The sequence below is a fragment of the Tiliqua scincoides genome, chromosome 3, assembly GCF_035046505.1.
Source record: "Tiliqua scincoides isolate rTilSci1 chromosome 3, rTilSci1.hap2, whole genome shotgun sequence".
NCBI classification, from domain to species: Eukaryota; Metazoa; Chordata; class Lepidosauria; order Squamata; family Scincidae; genus Tiliqua; species Tiliqua scincoides.
In genome coordinates, this window is record NC_089823.1 from 216,084,087 (window position 1) to 216,107,326 (window position 23,240).

The following is a 23,240-nucleotide window of genomic DNA, read 5'->3' on the forward strand; positions in this document are numbered from 1 at the left end:
AACAGGAGAAACTACCTATCCGCTTCTTTGGGGCACCATTACACTTTTTTAATCATGTAAATTTAAAAGCCCAAGAGGGGGAAGGGCAGGGGAAATATGGAAATTATTCATTTTTGTAAGTCGCTTAGGGAAAAACTTTTGGCTGTACAAGTTGACTCCCTCAGTTTTAAGATGTGCTCTCTGTGTGTTTCTATTTAATTTCAAATGCTTAAACATATCGCCAAGTTCAGAAACTGCAGGAGATCTCTGGGATTTTATGTAGCTGCACAGGAAAAAAAGTGCAGCATGGAGCCAATTTTTCTGCCTCAAGACAGAAACTGCACTTGCCAAATGCCTCCCTGATATGAACCTGCTGAAGTTGCAGGAATTGCTTGTGTGTCTTCCATGGCTAAAGGACGCAGTGATTGTAGTAACACTGCCCACTATGCAAGAGTACACAGATATCGCAATGAAGTAATGATGCTACATGAAAAATATACAGATGTAGTGACAGATTCAATAAAAAACTCATTCCATAATTCACATTACTGAAAATAGAACTCTGGCAGCAAATTGGGTAGACAATGCACACTTTGGTCTCAGAGAAATCAAAGAGACTCTATTTACATTCCTTAACACTATTCCAAATCTATACTAGGAAGACACACTAAATGTTCCCTCCTTATCCACAGGCTCAGCACCCGTGGATTTGACTCAATGCAGGTGAAGACCTGCTCTAGAGGGCCTCATATGACCTTCTGGATGTGACCAGAAATGCCTTCTAGTTGTATTCAGGAGACATTTGTCAAAAACCCAGAAGTGCCTTTCAGAAGACTTTGGAAGGTCCCGAGGCACGGGGTGGTCAGGTGTAACCTCCCTGCACCTCAGAAGGCCTGCCAGAGCCTTCAAAAAGGCTCTTCCGGTTTTTTGGGCGAGGTTTCCCTGTGGATTTAATTATCCGCAGAAATTGGTGTCTGCAGGGTGTCTGGGAATGGATCCCCCGCAGACACTGGGTGCCCAATGTATCTAACCAGAGCAGCAGCCCCATCTGTGGAATCAGCACACACAATCCCTGTCCAGCTAGAGCATGGCCCACAGTCACAACAGCAAACGTAGGTGTACTTGAATTTCTAAGAAGATCTGAATGCTGTTTCATCTCAGGAAGCTGTTCCTACCATGATTTTATTTAACATAAAACATTGCCTCTGACATATTTGGCCCTTACAGTGCTCTGTAATACTGAACTACAGTTCTGTAACTCCCTAGTGTGTGCACTTTTGTTGTGATAGCAACTTATCCAGAATTCTGAACAGATTGTAAACAACAGGTGGTGGGGCTGAAAGAGGGATTTTAGTTTACAGTATTGATCACTTTTCAGAGTGGCAATTCCACAGGTAGCAGAAAAATAGTGTCAACAGCAGAATGTAAAAAAAAAAAAAAAATCAGTTCAACTTCATCCTGCTTTTTACCAGACCGAAGTTATGGTCTTCAAGAAGCAGTACATAGGCATGACACAATAAACTATGCAACTGTGGCAACTATTTAAACAGCTACTTTATACATTGCATGGTACAGTCAAAGCCATAATGAATACAGACACTAACACTGAAACTCCAAGATGCCCAAATATAAACTATTGACAAAGATCTGGTGGAGCCGTCATCCCTTCAGCAGCGCGGGAACTGTGTTAACTGTATTGTTCTCGCTGAAAACGAGGGGCAAAGTTTCTGGCAGTGTCATTCTCCTGTGTTGTGATCAAGTCTATAATGGCTGTCAGCACTGCAGTGTCTCTTGACTTAGTATCGTTCCAGTCCACAGGGTGCGGGTTTTCTATTTTCTCTTGAAGAAGTTCGTCCAATTCTTTTTTCAAATCCTGTGGATAAAATGATGATGTTGGGTGGGAAAGAAACTAGCAATGCAAGTTCTGACTCTACTTTTCCATAATAGTGCCAAAACTTTAAATATCTGTCTGATAAGAGAAAGCCCTGATTTTTATCCCCATTATTGAGTCTCAGTAATCACAGATGTCTAAAAAGTCTTAAAATTAGATTAAGCCCGGGGGAAAAGGACAGAGCTAGTTTTCTACTTTAAGTTATTCAGAAACAGTCTCATAAACAGTCACATTGTTTTTTAAAAAGGAACTCATTTCAAACAAAACATGTGATCTTCAGAAGTTTGATATTTTAGTTCATCTAACCTGTCAAAGTTATTGCTGCAATGCTATAAAAAGCATATTGTCATCAGTATCCTTATTAACATTTTTCACTCTCAGATGACATGGTTAACCTTAACAACTGGAAAAAAAGAGACCAAGAGTAGCATCCCAACCAGCACTTCCATCCTCAGGAGTTACCTCCACAAATGAAAGATTGCACAAAAGGACCCTTTGCGCAAAAGCTCCGTTTCTGGGGAGGCTCCCAACAGTGGAAGAGCTACTTGAGATGCTAACCCCAAGACATTGTAATAAGTGAAATGAAAGAGCCAGGATGATGCAGTAGTTGTTGCGCTGGACATAAGACAAGAAGTTCCAGGTTCAAATCTCCTGGAATTTGCTTCCAAGTTGACTCTGAGCCAGTCACTCTTTCTCAGCCTAACCTACCAAATAAGGTTGTTGTACATACAAATGGAGGGAAGGAAGCATGTACACCACCCTGAACTCCTTGGAGGAAGGGTGGTAAAAAAAAAACCTGACAAATAAAACAAAAAATTTCAGACTGAAGCAACACCTCTGGAGACACGTTTAGATGAATTTGGTCAAGACAACAGTATCTGCTAAATGTCTTATTACCTTTATGCGCTCTCTTACCCCCAAGGGTCAGCAGCCCCCAAACCCCAGCCTATGGGCTGGATACACAATCCCAAAAATACCAAATGGACACAGTAATCGCTTTCCATTCTGTACCGCAACCTCCTAGCTTCTCATTTGATCTTTGCACCAGGTGGCCATTTCCACCCAGAAAACAGGGCGCAGAGCTTGCTGGGATGACAGGCAGCAGAAGAGGTAGACCAGTGTGAGTTTCTGTGAAGATCAGCTATGTCAAAAAAGACATAGTGGAAATGGAAAAGGTGCAAAAGAGAGCGACTAAGATGATTACTGGGCTGGGGCACCTTCCATATGAGGAAAGGCTACAGCGTTTGGGCCTCTTCAGCCTAGAAAAGAGGTGCCTGAGGGGGGATATGATTGAGACATACAAAATTATGCAGGGGATGGACAGAGTGGATAGGGAGATGCTCTTTACACTCTCACATAATACCGGAACCAGGGGACATCCACTAAAATTGAGTGTTGGGAGAGCTAGAACAGACAAAGGAAAATATTTCTTTACTCAGCGTGTGGTCGGTCTGTAGAACTCCTTGCCACAGGATGTGGTGATGGCATCTGGCCTAGATGCCTTTAAAAGGGGATTGGACAAGTTTCTGGAGGAAAAATCCATTATGGGGTACAAGACATGATGTGTATGTACAACCTCCTGATTTTAGAAATGGGCTATGTCAGAATGCCAGATGCAAGGGAGGGCACCAGGATGAGGTCTCTTTTTATCTGGTGTGCTCCCTGGGGCTTTTGATGGGGCCGCTGTGAGATACAGGAAGCTGGACTAGATGGGCCTATGGCCTGATCCAGTGGGGCTGTTCTTACATTCTTAGGAGGCTGCGGCACAAAATGGAAAGCCTCCGCCACACCCAGATGGGTAATCATGGGATGGAGCACGTCACAGTTTGGAGACTGCTGCCCTAGATTACAGTCCTGTTCAGTCATTACATTTATCATTCAGGGGAAAAGTAATGAATGGACTGGACTGTGTTTATTGGAATACAATCTTTCTGGTTATTCCATTTTAAATCTGCATTGTTTCTCAGAATAGATAAGGTAGGACAAGAAACTATGGTCAAACAAACAATATACAGGGTGGGTCAAAAGTAGGTATACAGCATGATTCACACCATCAGTGGCAATTCTGTGAGATAATGTGTAACCAAGATCTCAACAACCAGACCTTCTTGATAAGATCATTTCAGACGATTTTATCAAGAAGGTCTGATTGGTGAGAAATTTGGTTATGTATTATTTCACAATCTGAATCATACTGTCCAGCTCCAACCTTGTTAACACGGATTTTTTATACAAGGATTTGACTCAACACGAATAGCACCTGCAAATGAGAAGGAATGTGCTGATCCCCGGAGAAGGGGAAAAATGTATCTCTTTAAAATCACAGTTTTAAAAACTGCTTTTCTTCCTGTGGTAGAGAGATAGTCATGCAAGCATCATTCCATTTTTCGGCTGAGCCAGGCAAAGGCAAGGGGTCCTTTGCATTTCTAATTGCTGACTGCCTCTCTATAATAATAAGAAAAGCTGTTTTGAAACCACAATTGTAAAGGGACACACTTTTTAATTTTTTAAAAAATTGCTCTTATTTAACACATCAGGGAGTGCCAGTATTATCAGGGAGTCCCAGAATCAAACCCCTGTGAATGTTGAGACATGACTTTACTAGGAGCAATGGAGGGGCAAGAAACCTGGAAGTGAGTCTTCAAATCGATTTTTCCACTGTTTTTTTTTACCCACTGATTTTTTTATCCACTAGGGGTTCTGGAATGGAACCCTAACGGATAATGAGACACAACCTGTATACCTATTTTTGGCCTACTCTGTATATTCCAAGTTGTTACCTATAGTGAGAGGAGTGAGAGAACTTAAGATTACCATTGGACATGGAGTTCTTTCCAGAATGATCTGCCTGAACACACTTTATGCTTGAAAAACTGAACATATAAATACAGATGGGACTAGGGTGGTGTAGCAGTTCTGAGTGGTAGATAAAGGGCAGGGGGCCCAAGTTCAAATCTCCACCCAGTCATGAAGCCCGCTCAGTCACCATGGATCAGACATTATTTCTCACCCCAGTCTTCATCGCAAGGCTGTGGTGAGAATAAAATGAAGTGGAAAAAATCTTCTATACCAGCTCCCTGAAAGAAGGGGCTGAATAGAAACATATGCATATACATTTTAAGAAATGGCTTGACATTTCAAATGCAGACATGAGCCAGCCTATACAAAATTTTGAAAAGGCAGACCTGTTATTATCATACTATATATGATGAAAAACTGGAAGAAAGTGGCCATTGTACTCACCTTCACTAGCTGTGCTATTCTTGCTGGAGATTGAAAAACAATCCATTCATCCACAGCAATTGTATCCTGATCTTTATCCTTCTGGATAGAAATATCTCCTCCAAAGAACAAAAGACAATACGGAGACACTTCTGTGCAATCATACAGATATATCTGTAACAAGAAGAACATTCGGCACAATATAAACTATGATATTGCATTCAAAATCAGGCATGGGAGTCTCGGTGTGTCAAAATGAGAGATGCCTACCTTAAAGTTTTAATTTGCACTATTCATGTGTTATATATTGTGCTAGTCGGGGTTTTGGTGAAGCCAAGAGGATTTATCTTTTGACCATCTAATTCAACAATATTACATATAAACAAGCGCTAAACAAAGTCAATTCTAATTCAAACTGCAAGACCATCTTCTACAGTACAGCTAGAAGTGGCTGCAGTACGATGTCAGAAAACCCCACCCTCTTTCATTCCAGGAGCTCTCCTTCTCATTCCATCCACCTCCACCCATTTCTGCAGGTGAGGAAGGTACAATGAGAGGCACAGCAACTCGATGGCAAAAATGGCCTGAAGATCTTAAAGTGAAAGTGTAAGAAACAATCTTGTCAAACAGGAGACACCTGTACAAACAGAGAAAAGAATGCAGAGCACAGAAGGGAAGAAATCGAGTAAGCCAGTAGTCTTCAACTGGTCAACAGATAGGAACCACTGCAAATGCTAATCTGCAGTATGAAACCCACCTTCGGGAGGCCAAAGGGTCAAGGAGGGGCAAGTGAGCTGATATGCCCCCCCACGCCCAGTGGAAGGTAATGCTGCTACTGTGTCATTTCTTTCTTTCCAGTGCCATTGGAAAGAGAGAAGAGGCAGAAAGTGGCATGGTGACAACATACACTCAATTGAGAAAGACAGAGGTAGACAAAGGAAGCAAAGAGAAGCAAGGCAAAAAGAGTGTCATGGCAGGGAAGAGCCAGGGGTGAGAAACTGAGGGGCATCAACAAAGATTGAGGAGTTTGACCAGAACAACCACTCTGTCTGCAGCAGGATTACCTCTCTAGGATCCCTAGCACTAGCTACTGTTCAAATTGTGTGGCCTTAAGTCTCAAAATAAAATGGTGACAGGAGCATTGCAGTGACCCATCTGATGTTGGGTTGCAGTCAATTTCTGGGTCATGTTGGGTCACCTGTTGAAAACCTATGGCATAAGCCATAGATATTGGCATCTTGCAGACTGGATGATCTGTCAGGTACCATAACTGCCACAGAAATCTTCCCTTGTGTGAATTATAATAGCAGTTAGCGAGGCTTTCTCGAGGTCAGACTAATGTATTTAAAGCAAAGAAGGATGCAATTAATTAGACCAGGAGCGTCCAAAGTTTTTGGCAGGAGGGCCACATCTTCTCTCTGACACTGTGTTGGGGGCCAGGGAAAAAAAAGAATTAATTTACATTTAAAATTTGAATAAATTTACAAAAGTTTACATAAATGAATATATTAAAGATGAACTTATATGAATGAATGAAGGTCTTGCAATAGCTCAAGGCTGATAAAAGGCCTTGCACAAAGCAAGGCTGGCCTTTCCTTTGCTGCCGCTGCTGCATCATAGACGTGAAACAGCAAGCAGTGGAGGGAGCCCTCATCCCACAGCTCACATGAGAGGAAACAGTCGCCCTCATGCTGAGAGCAGTTGCATCGGGCCAGTGTGGGCGCCAACAAATCTCTGGAGGGCCAGAGGCTCATTGGAGACTGGGGGTTCCCTGAGGGCCGCATTAAGAGGCCTCAAGGGCCGCAAGTGGCCCCAGACCCGCTTTGGGCACCCCTGAATTAGACTGAAAGCTGAGACAATGCTTCTCTCACACACAAACACAGGGTTAAAAAGTACTAAGATTTTAACTCACACTGCTTGTTCTCATTTTCAAATGATATACAAGCCAGTTGTAATGAAATTCTGTTTCTTCAACATTAACAGATTTGGGATGAATGTTTACTGTTCCATCCGTTTTAGTCGAAACTTTAACCCTTTAAAAGAAAGTGGTTATAATTCATGTTCAGTGAAAAGATCCACACAAGTTGAAAGATGTACAACTGCCCTCTCCCCCAGGACAATTACCTGACATTAGTTATTGCAGTAACCAATTTGTTAGAGACAAACCAGTAAATTAGGCATTACCAACAGGTTATTTGAACAAAGAAATTAAAGAGCAAACTACTTTTGAGCATTTAATAATTCAAACACCCAATACATTCCTCATTTAAAACCAGAACACAAAATTAGTTTCTTACAGATATGTAAAAGACCAATAGGTAGAGGTGTTTGAAAACAGTGTTATTTACCTTACTCAGCAGTAAGCCTACACTGTTCAGTAAGACTTTGACTGTAATCCTATTTTACTCACTAGAAACAAACACCTCTACCAATATGTTCAACTTCCCTGTATGTGTTTATTCTGTTCTTTGTTTTAGTCTATGGAATAAAATACTATTTGCATAAAGATAATCCCAATTCTGGGAACACAAACAGAAAGCAAATTACACTGTGCTACCTATGAAAGTATCCTCATTTCAATGTCTTTTTTTTAAGCTAATGCATTTTCAAAGGAAAGCGGAAAATGAGCAGTGAACATGGAATGAAAAGTAATTTTCCACCATTATTCTTGCCTACTCTTGTCTTACTTACATCAAAGCAAAATATTGTTAAACTACTTTTGCGAGTCATTTACTAAAAGCATATATGTCTACAGAGTCAGAAGCTCATGAAAGGGGGAGCACCAGAACTAAGCTGTTAAAATAGTTGTTCATTTCAAGTTTTCATGTGCAGCCCCACCTGGTGGTGAAACTACACTACCGCATCTTGCTCAAATCAAACAGGGATCAAAAGATTTTCACACAAGTTATTGTCTTAGTTCCATCCACATAAAGCACTGGTTTCATTTTCTAATAAAATATTCTGGAATTTCAAAGATAGTCCCTTGTTGATAGGACTAATATTTCTCAACTAAACAGTTCCTTAACTTTCCACATTTCACTAATAAATATAAGTTCTGTATCTTTCATTTCTAAGACACCAGAGATGAACACATTTTAGAGTATAACACATGATTTATCATGTCAGAGCTGTGCCAAATATTACAGAAAAGCAGTGAAAGAAAAAATGCAGGTGAGCTGAGTTCTGCTGTAACATGAGAAGCAAATGTCATCTGGGTTCATAAGATCCATGAACCCAGGATTTGACAAGAGCAGCATTTCTCAGTGTGCTCGTAGGAGCCCTGCAGCAGCTCCCCAAGCACACCATAAGTGATGGCCATCTGCCCCCCCCCTTCCACTTTGCTCATCAATCTCGCCTGCTTCCCCTGTTCATGGCTCTCCCTCCTCATTCCCTGCCTCTTCCAGCTCTTTGCCAGTATTAGGGGTTGGGCTCAGTGCTGCGCTATTCCACACCTGTGCTTGGCGCTCTGGGGCTCCTCGAGAATCCTTTTGGGAATGGGCCCTGGAGACCGAAAATTTGGAGAGCCACTGGTCTAGAGCTCAGGGTTCTTATAGTATGGAACCATCCCACTTTGCTCTTTGTTATTGTGGAAGCACAACAGGGAAGGTCATCATTTTCATGACCAGCTTTTCAGAAATTCAGAGTCATCCAGTTACCATAAAGGAATGCTGAAAGAGAAAGCCTTGGATCTAATCCGCCAAAGCCATGGTTAAGCCCAACTCACTCCTGCTTCCTTTGTGATGTTTGAGCTAGACTACATGACATCAAAGACACCAACTGTGCACTTCCTCAAATTGGTAAATAAAAAAGAAGAGCACCTATGGTAGGGAATACAAAAGTGCCATCACCTTCTCACATTTACACATAAAAGTGCTATAACACCGGCAATATTTTCTGCTGTATGTATTAAGGGACAACATATTCAGGTCTCCAATACCATCTATGAAACTCCCCACCAAACTACAAAAATTACTCCCAACCATGATATAATTTTCCTATTGTCAAGATTAATTTGTCTTTGTTGTCAGGTGAAAAATGGTGCAAACATCTCCTGATACAGGTACAGTCACTCAGGAAGCTGCTTTCTATACCATGTGTCTAGCCTCTGACCCCCCAAGGGAGAGAGGGAAGAAGCAGGAGAAACACTCTCACCCAAAATCTCATTCCTGAATAAAATGAGAATAAAAATTCTTACATTTTCCTTCTTTTGTTGAAGTTTGCTCGGATCTTAGCAACCTTTGGATATAAACCTGCGCAGATAACAGCTTTGAGTAACTTCTCATTGTCTGTGAATGAGAGGAAAGCCAAGTGAGACAGAATTCACAAAAAACTGGAAGTAGGCCCATTGCGCTGCTCACTGCCTATGTTTACCTGAGTTAATGTTAGAATTGGGATCTTTGGGGCTTCTACTATTCACAAACCCAGCAGCAAGGAGGTGTTCAGCAAACTGCCCTTTCATGTTACGCAGCATCTAGAGAGTAACATGAATCCACCAATAAGCTTTGAACATGTCAGGCAAAATGTTTCTGGCTTCAAGAAAACACTTTTTCCTGCCAGAGATAAATGTTACCTGCAGAGTATTTGAAGAAAGAAAATACTCCCAACAATAATCTTTCTCACACCTGTAGCTACGTCGCTGGGCTTCTTCCCAACCCTGGAGGAAAAAAAAATTGAAGGTATTTTGTATAGATGCTGCTAAACATTTCAGAAAAGCTGGGACTGCTGAGAATATTCTAAAAGAAATCATACCCTCTCTCTAGAGCTATTCTTTTTATTTTAGCTGAATTGAATTTCATAAACCAGGTGGACCTGGAAAGCATTAGAATGAACCATTCAACAAAGCTACTGGAGCACAATAATTCCTTTCATAAAACTATACATTTATGCCAACGCATTCAGATTAGAATGAATGGAGCAGCAATGAAGTAGGGAGAACAGCAAAATAAGAGTCATTTATCTCTTTTCTTTCTTATGCCAGGTGTAAGAGCTACAGAACTATAGTAATCAACCCTAGCATCTGAAACAAGAAGGAAAAGGCAGGCTGTGATTGGGAGGAAAACCCATGACTAAAATTAAATCCAGTTTCAAATAAGAGACATGAATACAATAAAGCTTGAAATACAGAACTGAATTACCTCAATAGAGAAAGTATGCTAACACCAGTTAGGCCAAGTATGACCTCAACCCTAAAGATGTCATTTATGTGCAACATGAGTGGTCTAGATCAGAAGTTTTCTAAATTTTTATTTTCTAGGCACCACCTTTTACAGGAACCACTTTCATGAGTATCACCACTTCTGCCAGAATCGGCACTTATTTGCCATTCACCCCACAGTTGGTGATTTACCCTGCACCCTCCTTCCCCAAACTATGCCTCTTTCGAAGGGGCAGGCAGTTGTAGTGTACCATCTTGCCCACTGTGCACCCGCACCAGTCATGATCCCTGCTTGCTGGGTAAAGAAACACCTTTTTCACAAGGTGCTCCTCTTACTATTTCATAGACAGAAAGAGGAACTGTACCTATTCATTCTGGCACAGTATCTTTTCTAGTGGGTGTTTAATGGCATTTCTTCTGCATATTTAGATTGTGAGTCCTTACAGGGAACCACTTTTCTCCATAAACCACTGTAGATTATTTTTGTTGAGAAAAGAAGTATATGAATATTTTTCATCATCATCATCATCTCTACTTCCAGCAGGGTTGGGTCATGCAATTAATCTGGCAGAGGGACCAACTGCCACCTGCAATACTGTGTAGTATTGGGACTAAGGTCTAAAAAATTTCTTTCTATGGCTTTTTTTAAAGGCAGATATGTTGACGCAGTGAATCAAGCAGACTGTTAACTAAAACATTCCTACCTTGAAAGCATTCACAACTGTTAGATGGTCACTTTTGGAATTCTTTGACAGTTCCTTTCTTCTTGCATCTGCTATTTTTTCTTTTCCCTTAAGACGGGGAAAGATAGTCAGACTATTTTTAAGCAGGCAGAAGTTTTCTGAACTACAATACATCAACAGCACAGTCCTATAAATGATGACTATACAGTAAGCTACACTGTGTTCAATCAGACTTGTTCTCAGAGTACACAGGATTGCAGTCCAAGACTCTTCCAGGTTTGCTACAACCACAACACTAAAAAGTAATCAAATAAAAAGAGAAGCCTTGATGAAATAAAAGCTGATTTACGCTACTCACTTTTTAGGAACATGCTCAGGACAAAAAAAAAAATTAATGCTTTATATTACTTTTAAACTTGCTTTTCAGATTCTTTACCAAGGGGATGACAAAAGGGTCCTTGAAGCTGAGACCAGCTGCAATAGTAAGAACAGGATCTAAGCAACAGAATAACGCTCCAAAGAGAATCATTTTTCCTATGTGAGGTTCCACTGGTAGCCGTGCCAAATGGACTCCAAGGGGGGTCAGTTCTTCTTGCCTATCCAAGGCATTCTGTAAGACATACAGGGAGAAGAAGAGCACAAACAAAAAAGTGAACATATGCTAACAGGATCCCTGAAATTTATTAATGCCGGATGATTACCTTTTACTAAAGATAATTTAGAAAACCACTTTTAAAAACTATTTCAATATATGATGAGATATTTGCATCTTGGGCTTCTACCTGAACATCTGCTCTCTATTGTTGTGTCCCTTCAGTCCTTTGTCTTTAAAAACAAATTGTCTATGTTTTTTATTTGTCGCATTCTCACCCCACCCCATAATCTGAAGCCTCATATTTAACCCTCTTGCTAGTATTTATTTATTTATGACGTGTTTATTCCACTCTTCTGCCCCAACTGGAGCGACCAGGATAGCTCACAATAATAATTATTATTGTGACTCAAATCTCGCTCTATCCTAAGGGATCAGTGGGAGTGACAATATTTTTCTACATGCTTTTCTTCACCAGAGGCAGTTGGTGTTTCCTTGAGGTGGAGGGTTGGCCTAGCTTTAAAAATAAAATTTAGCATTTTTACATATATACAGGGAAATGTAACTGAACACGTGTGGACTGCACTGAAGCCTAGTTTTTACAGATGGTGTATGAGGAGGTAAGCCTGTTTCTCAGCTGTATCAATTCAGACCACAGACACCCGACATACTTCATGGCATAAAAATGCTCCTTGCAGGCAGAAAATGAGATGTTGGGCAGCAAGGTTCTACAGCCTGGCATTTTTCAACATTTCCGTTTTTGATATGCAGGGAGTAGTTTTAGAATTACTTTTCTTGCAAAATTAAAAGTTGGTAGTTTTGAAGGAGGTGGAGAAGTACTGTGGATTGGTGAGAACACAGATAAATTGTCTACAGTAAAGGCCCAGGGAGCTGTTTGACTGATGAAGTTTCATCCAACTATTGCTGAAGTTTCAAAACCAAAGCCTTCATTTTTCTTCTCAGTCCACATATTATATGCCCACTTCTTTCTACATACAAAAAAATGCCATGGACTATTCCAGATAATGAAATAAATGAGTCTTCGTCAGACACTAAACAGGATACAAACAACTCCCAACTATAGGAATTCATGCTTCCATCTTGAATTTTTACACACTCTGCCTCACAATGTAACTTAAAGGAAAATGAATAAAATACTAGTGTGCAATTTAAATGGTGGCAGCTGCTAAACCAATAACACAAATACACTAAATCCCCAAGTCATACACTGGTGCCATTCTAGAGATTTGTCTGAACATCAGAATATACAGAAACCAACACAGCCAGGTTGCTAGACCAGTGCTATCACACTTGCACAAAAGCACCAGAATAGATGGACTGAACCTGTACAAAACCATCTACTCAGCTAACCATAACTCGAATGTATAAAATATGTCTGAGTTATGGACAATGTCCAAGAGTCAAGCTCTGCAGCAAAGCTATGTTTCGCAAGTAATTAGTAAGTAACATGTAAGAATTTCTTAAGCTACTTTGTTTCACTGCCCCCATTGCTTTGGTTATACCTGCAGTCAGGAAAAAATTTACCCGGATATGTTCTGGAGTACAAGGTTTTGATCACTATCCAATACAACACGATGATACAGTTAAATAATAAGAGTGGAATCCAATATTAAAATGCTCTATTGAAATATTACAAGTTTATTAAATAAAATACATCAACTATCACAGGTGAATTTTTTGTCTTACAAACTAAGATTCCGTGAAACTTAGAGATTTGGAATTACATATTTAACAATGATCCCAAGCATTTCCTAACTTAGCAGTTCTCAAACTCTAGGAGAGTTTGAGCCACAGTATGTCCTTGTGGGGGCGGGGGAGAGGCAGCAACGCAATTCCCAGGACTACATCACTAAGGGGGGATGCAGGGACTGACATTTACTTACTAGTCCCTGCAGCAGCCTCCCAGAGATGGGGGGAGCCCTGCACGACCATCCGCAGGGCTTCCCAGGTCTTAAAAAGTGAGAGTGATCCGTAAACCGGAAGTGGAGAACGAACGCTCCGCTTTCACTTAGGATCTGGAGAGCCCTGCAGACAGTTGCTCAGGGCTCCCCGCACCCCTGGAAGGCTGCTGCAGGGACTGGTAAGTAAATGCCAGTCCCTGCACCCCCCCCTTAGCAACATGATCCTGGGGATTGCGTTGCTGCCTCCCCCTGCCCCATCTCTTAAAGAGAAAGTGGCCAGGGCTCTCTGGCTGGGGTATCGTGACGCCCCAGTTTGAAAACCACGGTCCTAACTTCTTAAATTTTCAATATGAACTGTAAAGTACTATGTATGACTAAGTACAGTTCTCAAGCTTGAACAAGTTAATTAATATGCAAGAAAACAACAATTTACCAGCTCCATGAGATCTTTTATAGACAACATGACAGCATCGCGTGATGGCGGATCCATTAGCGTGCTGAGAAAATGAGCAATTCCCCCAAGCTTTAAAATCTGAAAGAGAATCAAGTTCACACTTGTTTGCAAATTCAAATATTCCTTTTTAAGCAAGTTAATTTCTGTGTTTAAAAACTATATAGATAATATCTTCAGGAATCTCATAAAGGCTGTATCCCAAGTTTTTTTTAAAGGCTTAGATTCCACCTATCCTGAGGTCATTTATAACAGTAATTAACATCAGCATGGAGCAACAACATACAATAAAATACAAGCTCCCCAGCCACAACAAAATGACCAGAGCTACAACAGCAGCAGAATAAAGAACAAAATTAAACAGCAAAAGCTCATGTGCACTGGTGAGTTTTACACCCCCTCACTGAAAGGCTAAAACTTCACATCAACCTCAGTTCATGAAAATTAGCATCTGTAACCTCCACTCTGCTCCTCACCACAGAAAACATAACTGTGTGCAATGCCAGGACAGACCAGGACCCAACCTGCAGACCTAAACAGCAGCAGGGTTCACAGCAAGATGCAGCAACACAAAGAAGCAGCACTTCCCATGACTAATTATGGTTGGGGAAGAACCTTTTGTGAGCTCAGAGTTCTACCTGATTAGCTTACGAGAGGAGCCCCAATGTGCACAAAATATGGATCACAACCACTTTGGCAAAGTTTATACAAAATCCTTTTTCCAAATGGAAGATGCTCTACATCTGTGGAGACAGACCTTAAATTCACCCAAGACCAGCTATCACCTTGATTTGCAGACAGAGTTCTTCCAAAGGTGTTCTCAGGATTTCAGGCAACTGATAGTCATCCAGCAGACTAGCACGCAGACCATTGTACAAATGATAGCAGTGACCTGGCTGGACTCTGCAGGGAGAAAAATATTTCCTATTAAGTATTTTCGTCTCCAACACATGCGCAAGGACTAGGATACATTATAAAATGACAGCTTTCCTTTTAAGGAAAAGCAGCAGCATCTTTTAAAAAACAAAACTAGACAACACTAATGAATCAAAACAGTATCAAAGTCAGCAAAAAAAAATCACTAAAGAAAAGGATTCACACTCAACGGGAAAACAGCACTGGCAAACAGATGCAAAGTTCAAGAAACTAGAAGTATTTGTACATTTCATGTCACAATATCAATGCTTGTTCCCCTCCTACCAAGAAAAGCCAATACTCTTACCTCCCTGCTCTTCCTTTCCTTTGCTTGGCATTTGCTTTGCTAACCCACTCAGCAGCCATTGTGCTAATATTATTCTGTGTATCAAAGTGAGTTTCCTTTATCTTTCCTCCATCTATAACAAATACTACATCATCTATGGTGATGCTATGGAAGTGGAAAATGGAAAGAAGCAATTAGTTTTCTTATATAACATAGACATCACTCACACCAAGGGAACATCTTCCCTCATTATGAAGCCACACAAATTGCCCTTTCCTGCTCCATGATAATAAAATCCACTGGGAAAAGGAATTAAGGGACTGAACGATTTACAGTTTTCCATTAACATGTTAGAGCACATTAGAGCAGTGTTATTCAAACTGTGAGGCGCGACTCCTTAGGGAGGCACCAGGAACTCAAAGGGGAGGAGTGGGATGTCCTCTCGCAGCGATACAGTCACACCCCTGGGCAGAATACGAGCCCGTCTTCTGCCTGCCTGCGCTTTTTTTTTAAAGCAGAAGAAACGGGAGTTGCTCAGCTGCTTCCTCCAAGAGTGGCTGCGAGAGTGGCTGCTGCCGCCCCACCCTCTTCTCCCTCCACTCCGAGGCTGCCGCCTTCTGTGTTCACTGCATGTTGTTTCCAAAGCTCTTAGGCTCCAACCCCCATCTGGCAAGTACCAAGCATGCTCATTTTGCAGTCCTTGCCCTTGCTGACCGTCAGAAAGAAACTGTCCTTGATCCTTGTCTGGTTGGTTCCTAGTTCCCAGCCTGGGATCGCTTCTCATTAAAGTGAAATCTCTTTTCAACCCCCTTCCTCTTCCACTCCCCCTTTTCAATCTCTAAACCTTCCCACTTTCCTCCCCCTCCCCAAATAAAACGCTTCCTATTTTACCAGTCACCAGGGGTCTTAAAGTTGTTTCCATGCAGTTGGCAAAGGGGGGGGGGGGAGAAGAGAGAGAAGCACACACTTTACTTGGCCAGGAACAGAAAAAGGGTACTGTTTTTAAAGTGATTTATTAATCTTGTTGTTTGACTGAAGAGGAAAGGTTGTATTTTTAAAGTGATGAATCTTGCTATTTGAAGGGAATATTTATCAGCCATTGATGAAGTGATTGCCAGCCCAATCCTATCCACACTTTCCTGGGAGTAAGCCCCATTGACTCTAATGGGACTTACTTCTGAGTAGACATGCATAGGCTTGAGCTGTGCATCTCCTAGTATAGGAGACAAATCAGCCTCCTAACTAAACCCTTATCAGCTCTGATATATTTTCATGGTCTATTTTTGTTTTCTCCACCAGCTGCTGGAAAAAATTTAATTTAATTTAATTAATAAAGGGTTCAATCCTATCCAAGGAGAATGGGAGAAATGACTAGTTGGATTGGGGTCCACAGGGGTGTGTGTGTGTAATGTTGGTCAGACTGGTTGTTTACAAAGTTCATTTGATAAAACAATTCTATAGGTATGCTTACAAAGTTAAAAAAATGAGTCTTCCTGGACCAGACAAAATCTACCTACTCCAGCATCTTGTCTCCAACAATGATCAGCACATTGTTGATCATTTAAAAAGCATGTATATTGCTGTGTATTAATAATATATATTTTAAGATCTGCATTTAATTAATGATATGATTAAAATAATTAATATTGATATAGTTAATATAGATTTAATATTTAATATTATATTATAATAAATATAATATTATAATATTGTATTTAATATAGTTAATATTTCTGGCCACTTCCTGTTTAATGTCATCACTTTCAGCCCTCAGGAACATGATGGGGAGTCATGGCCAACAGCCACGGGGGTCAAGGGAGCCACTGGCCGGAAAAGTCTGAGTACCACTGCATTAGAGCAATGGTCCAGTGTTGCTAGAAGCCCAAACAAAGTTTTACCTAGTCTCTGCAATGTTGGTAGCAATTACAATCTTACGAACTCCAGGAGGGGTCTTTTTAAAAACCTACATGGAAAATAAAATGGGTATTGTAAAACAAGGAGAGAATGAGTTAATTCTAGCAATCCTATGCATGCCAAACTTTAAGATCTGCTAAATAGAGCACTTCTGAGTAAGTACATAGAAGTTTGCACTGCAAGTAGCTATCATCTTAAAATTGATTTACCCAATTTAGAATCTCTTTCAGACAAACATATGTACAGCTGGTTACATTATGAAAAATCCTGACCCTGCGTGCTTCCATCTCCCTTCAAATGCCCAGTCAAATACAAAACTTTCTCATTTCTTAACCACCCAATGTGTTCCTGACTTCACTGCACACAGGAGGATTCCAGAGTGAGTACTGTCCAAACATGCCCTTAACCTAATTAGTAGTTTCAGGAAGAAATCAATTTTTGATGCTGCTTAAAATATCCATTCATTATTGTACACAAAACCACAATTTAAGGAGCTTTCTGAAAATTAAGCATTTACACTCAAGCTTAAACACTAAGTGCAAGGTATTTATGAAGGTAATTATTATTGCTACTTATACTACCTACCTGGGTCTGGTTAACAGTAGGCATCAATGAATGCAAAGGGATGATAACAAATTTATCTGAAAATATAAAGGGACTATGATACTACTATGTACAATTCAGTTGAGAAGTAGAACTAAAAAAACAGTTGAATAATTAAAGTAGGTACAATGGTCCAAATTGTTCAAGCATTTTCTTGAACTGGGCCATATATGTTTTCTAAATTACACAGAAACATAATTTATACCACACAGTAGTTTTGGAAAAGTCATGCACACGTTTCCTTTTTTTTTTTTTTTTTTTTTTTTTAAGAATTATCTCTTGTACTCTTTTCCAACATTTAAAATTAAAACAGTTTTGAAGTTTCTAAATGGAATGGGATAATTTAAATGGAGTCTCTCAATACATGTAAATAGATTCCTAAAATCGTTAGCTTCTATTTTGAGACTTGTACCTTGGACACAACTCTATCTTCCCAATATCAAGGTTGCCATATAATACACCATGCTGTTTTTACATGCAAAATAAATACCAAGAACAATATTGGTTAAAGAAACTCTAATCCACTGTTAAAATATCCAACATAATAACTCTTTGGAGCTCATCACAAAACAAAACTAACTGTAGTCTAACAAGCTCTGCATATGGGCTAGCTGGCAACACCTTCCACAAGGTAAAGCAATAATCAACAGTCTTGACCCACTTGTTCTTCACAGAGTCTTATTTCTACAACGCCATCATGAGACACCATGTTGGTTAGTTTATTATGATATTACATTTTCCTGCTACCCCAGATACTCAGCTGCCTTGGACACTGGCCACTCAGAAGCTGCCAGGACCCAACTTCCAGCCATTATGTTGCCTTACAACACTGCACACACAGCATAACAAACTAAAACTAGGACTCTAGCAGTTTTGCTAAGGAATACAGAAAGTTACAGAACAATGCCCATGGAGAAGCTGAGCCTCAGACAGTTGAAAAGGTTCAACACCACTCTACGGAGCATCACAGAACAGAAAACCTGATTTCATAAGATCACAAAAGGCAGAAAAAGAGTTTAGATTTAGTTTCACACCCTAAGCCAATATATTTAAAGTAGATTAGCAACTATTTAAAAATGGTTGCTGATTTTTAAAAGTTAGATACCAAAGACTATTTGCAACTTTTACATGCTTTGGATGGGGTACCTAGTAACACTGGCACAATATCCCATCCTGAAAACTGTGCCAATATCGAAAGCAAAAGTATTTAGACCAAGTGATAAGAAAAAAACCTAAAACAGGCAGGTCTGACCTAGAGGGTCGAGCCTCCATTAACCTGAGGATAACATCTGAAGTCCCCAGTTGGAGGCCACCAGCAGCTCCGCGTATGGCGAGACCTTAAAGCAGCTGACAAGCTGAGCTGAGTTATTCCACCTGCTCTTTGGTGTGAGTGAAGAAGCGTCTTGGCTGCCCTTCAAGTGAGAGATGAAGGAGCTGCTTGTCAGCCAGCGTGGGAGGCAACTGGGGGCCAGAAGTGATACCAGACCTTGAAAGATTCATCTGAAATGTTGTGCGGTTCTTGCAAGATAGAACCTTTCTGTTATTGTAAAAATCCTCTCGGGGAAGTTAGAGATAGCCTGCCTAAGTGAACCGCCTTGAATAAAGCCAGAGGAGTAATCAGATGACTAGAAAGGTGGTATATAAATACCAGTATTATTACTGTTATTATTAAAACAATTTCCTATCCTTACAGAAATATCATTTCACAAGGATTTATTTTACCTGACTTGAACATAACTTGAGACATCAGAAGTTCATGCAGAGTGCTAATGTTGTCCCATCCAGGGAGAAAAACCAGGATTGCACCATCCTGCAGGTATACAGAAAATTGACAGAAAAATCAGTTCACACCAAAGTGCATTTAAACCCATAAGCACTGCATACATCATTTTGCCAAGCATTCTTTTTGGCACTTACATTCCTTTATCAGCTTTGCAACTGAAAATTATGTATATGCGCATCTGCTACCTTGCAAATCTCAACTAGAACTGACTGAGCTAGATCTTTCCAACACTTTACATTCCAGTCCTAGAAACATTTGACTGGAAGCAAGATCACCAACAGAATGTTTCCAAGAATGCATATTCTAGTTAGGAAAAGGATTTAAATTTTCCTCATTAAGATTACCTGAAAGATTTTAATGTCTGCATACAAGCACAGAAAACTATTTTGCTTTTCTTTCTGCTTCTTTGACAATGGTGTATTGAATATTACAGTCCATACCTAAACTACAACCATAGTCACAACCACACAGAAAAGTCTTAGCCAATACAGCAGCATAGGTTGCAACACTGAAATGCTCCACCTCACAGGCATTTCTTTACTACAGCCAAAGACACAGAAATATCACCATAGGTCTCTCTCTAATAGCTTCATAATTATTCAATGTTAGCATAAAGCTCCACCTTTGTATGAGAGCAAGTTAAAATATTTTCTTCACTACGTTTTTAAAAATGTTGCAGAAACATTAACACTGAAATGTTTGGCCTCTATTAACAACTGTCCAAGACAAGAACATATTTTGACATATTAATCCCAAAGACTTTATACTTCCCTTTGAAAACCACTTACAGAAGGGGTGAAAAAAATTCCCTAATTACATCAACAAAATATTTTCCTACACCAGTTTTGTTTAAAGCCAGTACCTAAATGCTCCCTGACCTTGAGTTGTGACAAGAATGATTTATCCAAAGCTTTTATAAATCCCACTGATTTCAAGTCAGCAAGTTCAGTCATGATTAATCGCTACTAACGTTGACAAAACATTCAACTTTGGTTGGATTGTATCCAGAAGAGTTGGGGAAAAATTAAAGATGATCAAAACTCACCTCCTCTTCAAGAACAATGTATCTGATCAGTGTAGCAATCAAATCAAGGTCAATTTTATCATCATCTATCATTCCTAATGCATCAATTGTATTTTCTGAATACCTAAAAAAAAAAATCACACACCAATTAAATATGCAATTTAAACCAATGAACTAGAGTTTGATCACATATAAACTTATTTTATACAAAGAAAAAATCAAGACTTGAAAAAATATTGGCATGAAAAATCTAAACTCAGTCCGACTTCTTCAAGACTAGGAGAACAGCAGAAACCAGTATTTTATTTAATTTTCACAGTTTTATACTGTCATTCTTTCAAGGAGTTCAAGGTGATATACGTGTAACTGCTGTTTCCATTGGTTGTCTATGTCTCTAAGGGCACAAGCCTAACCCCAGTTCTTTCCAGCACTGACATAAGGGCAATGCAGCTCTGAGGTAAGGGAACAAACATTCCCTTACTTTGAGGAGGTCTCTGTGAGTGACACCCAACTGCAGGATGCAGCACACGTCCCATTGGCACTGCTATGCCAGTGCTGGAAAGTACTGACATAAGGTGTTAGGAAGGCACCTTAAATTGTTTTTGTGTTTTATTGTAGGGTGTACCACTAGTCTTCTTGGGGCCTACTGACAAAAACTGGAGTATAAAAAACACAGCTAATTTAAAACTGGAAGTAACAAATTTTAAACAAGTCAGACCTACCTTCCTCTCAGTTGCTTTAAATAATCTGGCCATCGCTCACGATAGATTTCTTCTTTCTCTTCCTTTTCTGGCCTACAGATATGCCCCTGCATAAACCTCTTTTTCCAACGTGGTCTCTGATCTGTATTCTCGGGCATGTACCTTCAGAAAACAATAAAAATACAATTAAGTAACTAAGATGTCTTCAAGTTCAATGAGTTGTATAGTAAGTTGTATAGTAAGTTAGCCATGACTCAATTCCACTGAATTCAAGGAGCACTGATGCCTGCTGGTGCCTTATTAAGTATGGACTGTGCCTCTCCCTCTCCACAGGGACCACAGAAACACCAACTTCCCTGAAGGAGAAGGAGCAAGCAAAGCATACCCTATCCCTTCCCCACCCCCACTTTCATGTTTTTAATATTTCTTAATGGTTGATGTTCTGTAACCTACTCTGGGAGTTTTGCTGGCTGAGGGGCAGGGTACAAATGCTTTTAGTAAATTAAATAGCCAATAATTAAACTTCTTATAGAGGAACAAGGAAGTATTATATAGTCAAATGTTTTATTACCACCCTGCAAATCATCATTCAATGGACTGACTTCATACTAACCGTAGTTTCTCAATTACATCTTCCAAAAGGTATTCCTTGACAGGATAGGTAAAGCCAGGAATATGGATCATAGGACAATTGTCTGTCATGGCAAGAAAGAAAAAATATGTACAGGAGGCACATTTAGATTAAAGAATACTGCTGAAATACTTCATTGTCTTAGTAATCAAGACATCTAGCTTAAAGACAGACACACACCTTATAAAGCTGTTTAGAGTTAAAAGGCTTGGGGGAGAGTCATTTATTAGTAAGTATATTAGCATTCTGTGACCTCATATACCTAATTCTATGACCTAGAACAGAGGTGTCCAAACATTTTGGCAGGAGGGCCACATCATCTCTCTGACACTGTCGGAGGCCAGAAAAAAAATTAATTTACATTTAAAATTTGAATAAATTTACATAAATGAACTTATTAGAGATGGAACTTATATGAATGAATGAAGTTCTTGCAGTAGCTCAAAGCAAGGCCAGCCTTTCCTTTGCTGCCACTGCTGCATCACACACATGAAACAGCAAGTAGTGGAAGGAGTCCTTGTCCCACAGCTCAGGTGAGAGGTAGAACAGTCGTCCTCATGCTGAGAGCAGTTGCATCGGGCCAGCACAGGCTCCAGCAAGACTCCGGTGGGCCAGAGGCTCATTGGAGACTGGGGCTCCCCGAGGGCCAGATTGGGAGGCCCCCAGGGCCGCTTGTGGCCCCCAGGCCAGCGTTTAGGCACCCCTGACCTAGAAAAAGAACACACACATTTTAACTTGTGTGGTTTCTTTGACACACTGTTTTATTGCCAAGCCCAAGTGAAACTCCAGATGGCTCAACAGTGCCAAACTTCCTGCTCAAACAGGGAGAGTTAGGGGGCTATTTACAATACACCAACCAAAGTTAGAAAATGCATGGGTCACAGCCAAGCAGACCAATCAAAAACCCAAAAGAAGCACTGTTGTGGTTTTATGGAAGCAGCTAGTTAAACTGGGAGACTGGACAAAAATTTTATTGATTTAATTTTAAAAAGTTTGCCGCTGCTGAGTAAAAACATTGAAAAGTATTTTCAACATTGGCTCGTATTTCCTGTCACTTGATGTATCTTCCTTGGAATGGGTGAGAGATTCATTTGTGTTAGGTACATGCTAGCCAGCAGAATTAACTGATGCAGAGGAAGATGAGCTGACAGAAATCAGAAACAGAGGACTGAAACACTCATCAACATGATTAAAATTTTAGTTATTAAATTTTAACACAATCTTAATACTCATTTTCAAATGATAAATATATTCTTAAAAAACTAATGATATGACTCAGCAATTGTACTTCTTTGACAGTGTGCTGTGAGATGATGAAAAAGACTAAAAATCACTCTAGTACAGCACAGAGGCTTTGCATGCTTCCAAAGCCCTTGAAAGGGGCTATCATACCAATAACCGAAATTGCACAGAAAACAGTTTATTGCCAACAAGAATGTGATCCTGTATGCAACAGACAAATCAGGCTCAAACCTATAAGAATCTGAC

General features: G+C 40.2%; 1 protein-coding gene across 1 annotated transcript in view; it reads right to left on the minus strand.

Moving 5' to 3' along the window:
- Positions 1-601: 601 nt before the first annotated feature.
- DHX36 (DEAH-box helicase 36) overlaps positions 602-23,240 on the minus strand; it is a 35,291-nt gene continuing 12,652 nt past the window's right edge. Inside the window, exons 9-25 of the mRNA XM_066622626.1 lie at positions 21,735-21,816; positions 21,143-21,283; positions 20,442-20,544; positions 19,336-19,423; positions 17,596-17,651; positions 16,995-17,059; positions 15,118-15,261; positions 14,681-14,798; positions 13,878-13,976; positions 11,367-11,540; positions 10,952-11,038; positions 9,663-9,746; positions 9,464-9,563; positions 9,288-9,378; positions 7,005-7,125; positions 5,114-5,266; positions 602-1,852 (exon numbers count right to left, since the gene is read on the minus strand). Of these exons, the coding sequence (XP_066478723.1) occupies positions 1,667-1,852; positions 5,114-5,266; positions 7,005-7,125; positions 9,288-9,378; positions 9,464-9,563; positions 9,663-9,746; positions 10,952-11,038; positions 11,367-11,540; positions 13,878-13,976; positions 14,681-14,798; positions 15,118-15,261; positions 16,995-17,059; positions 17,596-17,651; positions 19,336-19,423; positions 20,442-20,544; positions 21,143-21,283; positions 21,735-21,816 (1,892 nt within the window). The 3' untranslated portion in view covers positions 602-1,666. The remainder of the gene's footprint in view (positions 1,853-5,113; positions 5,267-7,004; positions 7,126-9,287; positions 9,379-9,463; positions 9,564-9,662; positions 9,747-10,951; positions 11,039-11,366; positions 11,541-13,877; positions 13,977-14,680; positions 14,799-15,117; positions 15,262-16,994; positions 17,060-17,595; positions 17,652-19,335; positions 19,424-20,441; positions 20,545-21,142; positions 21,284-21,734; positions 21,817-23,240) is intronic.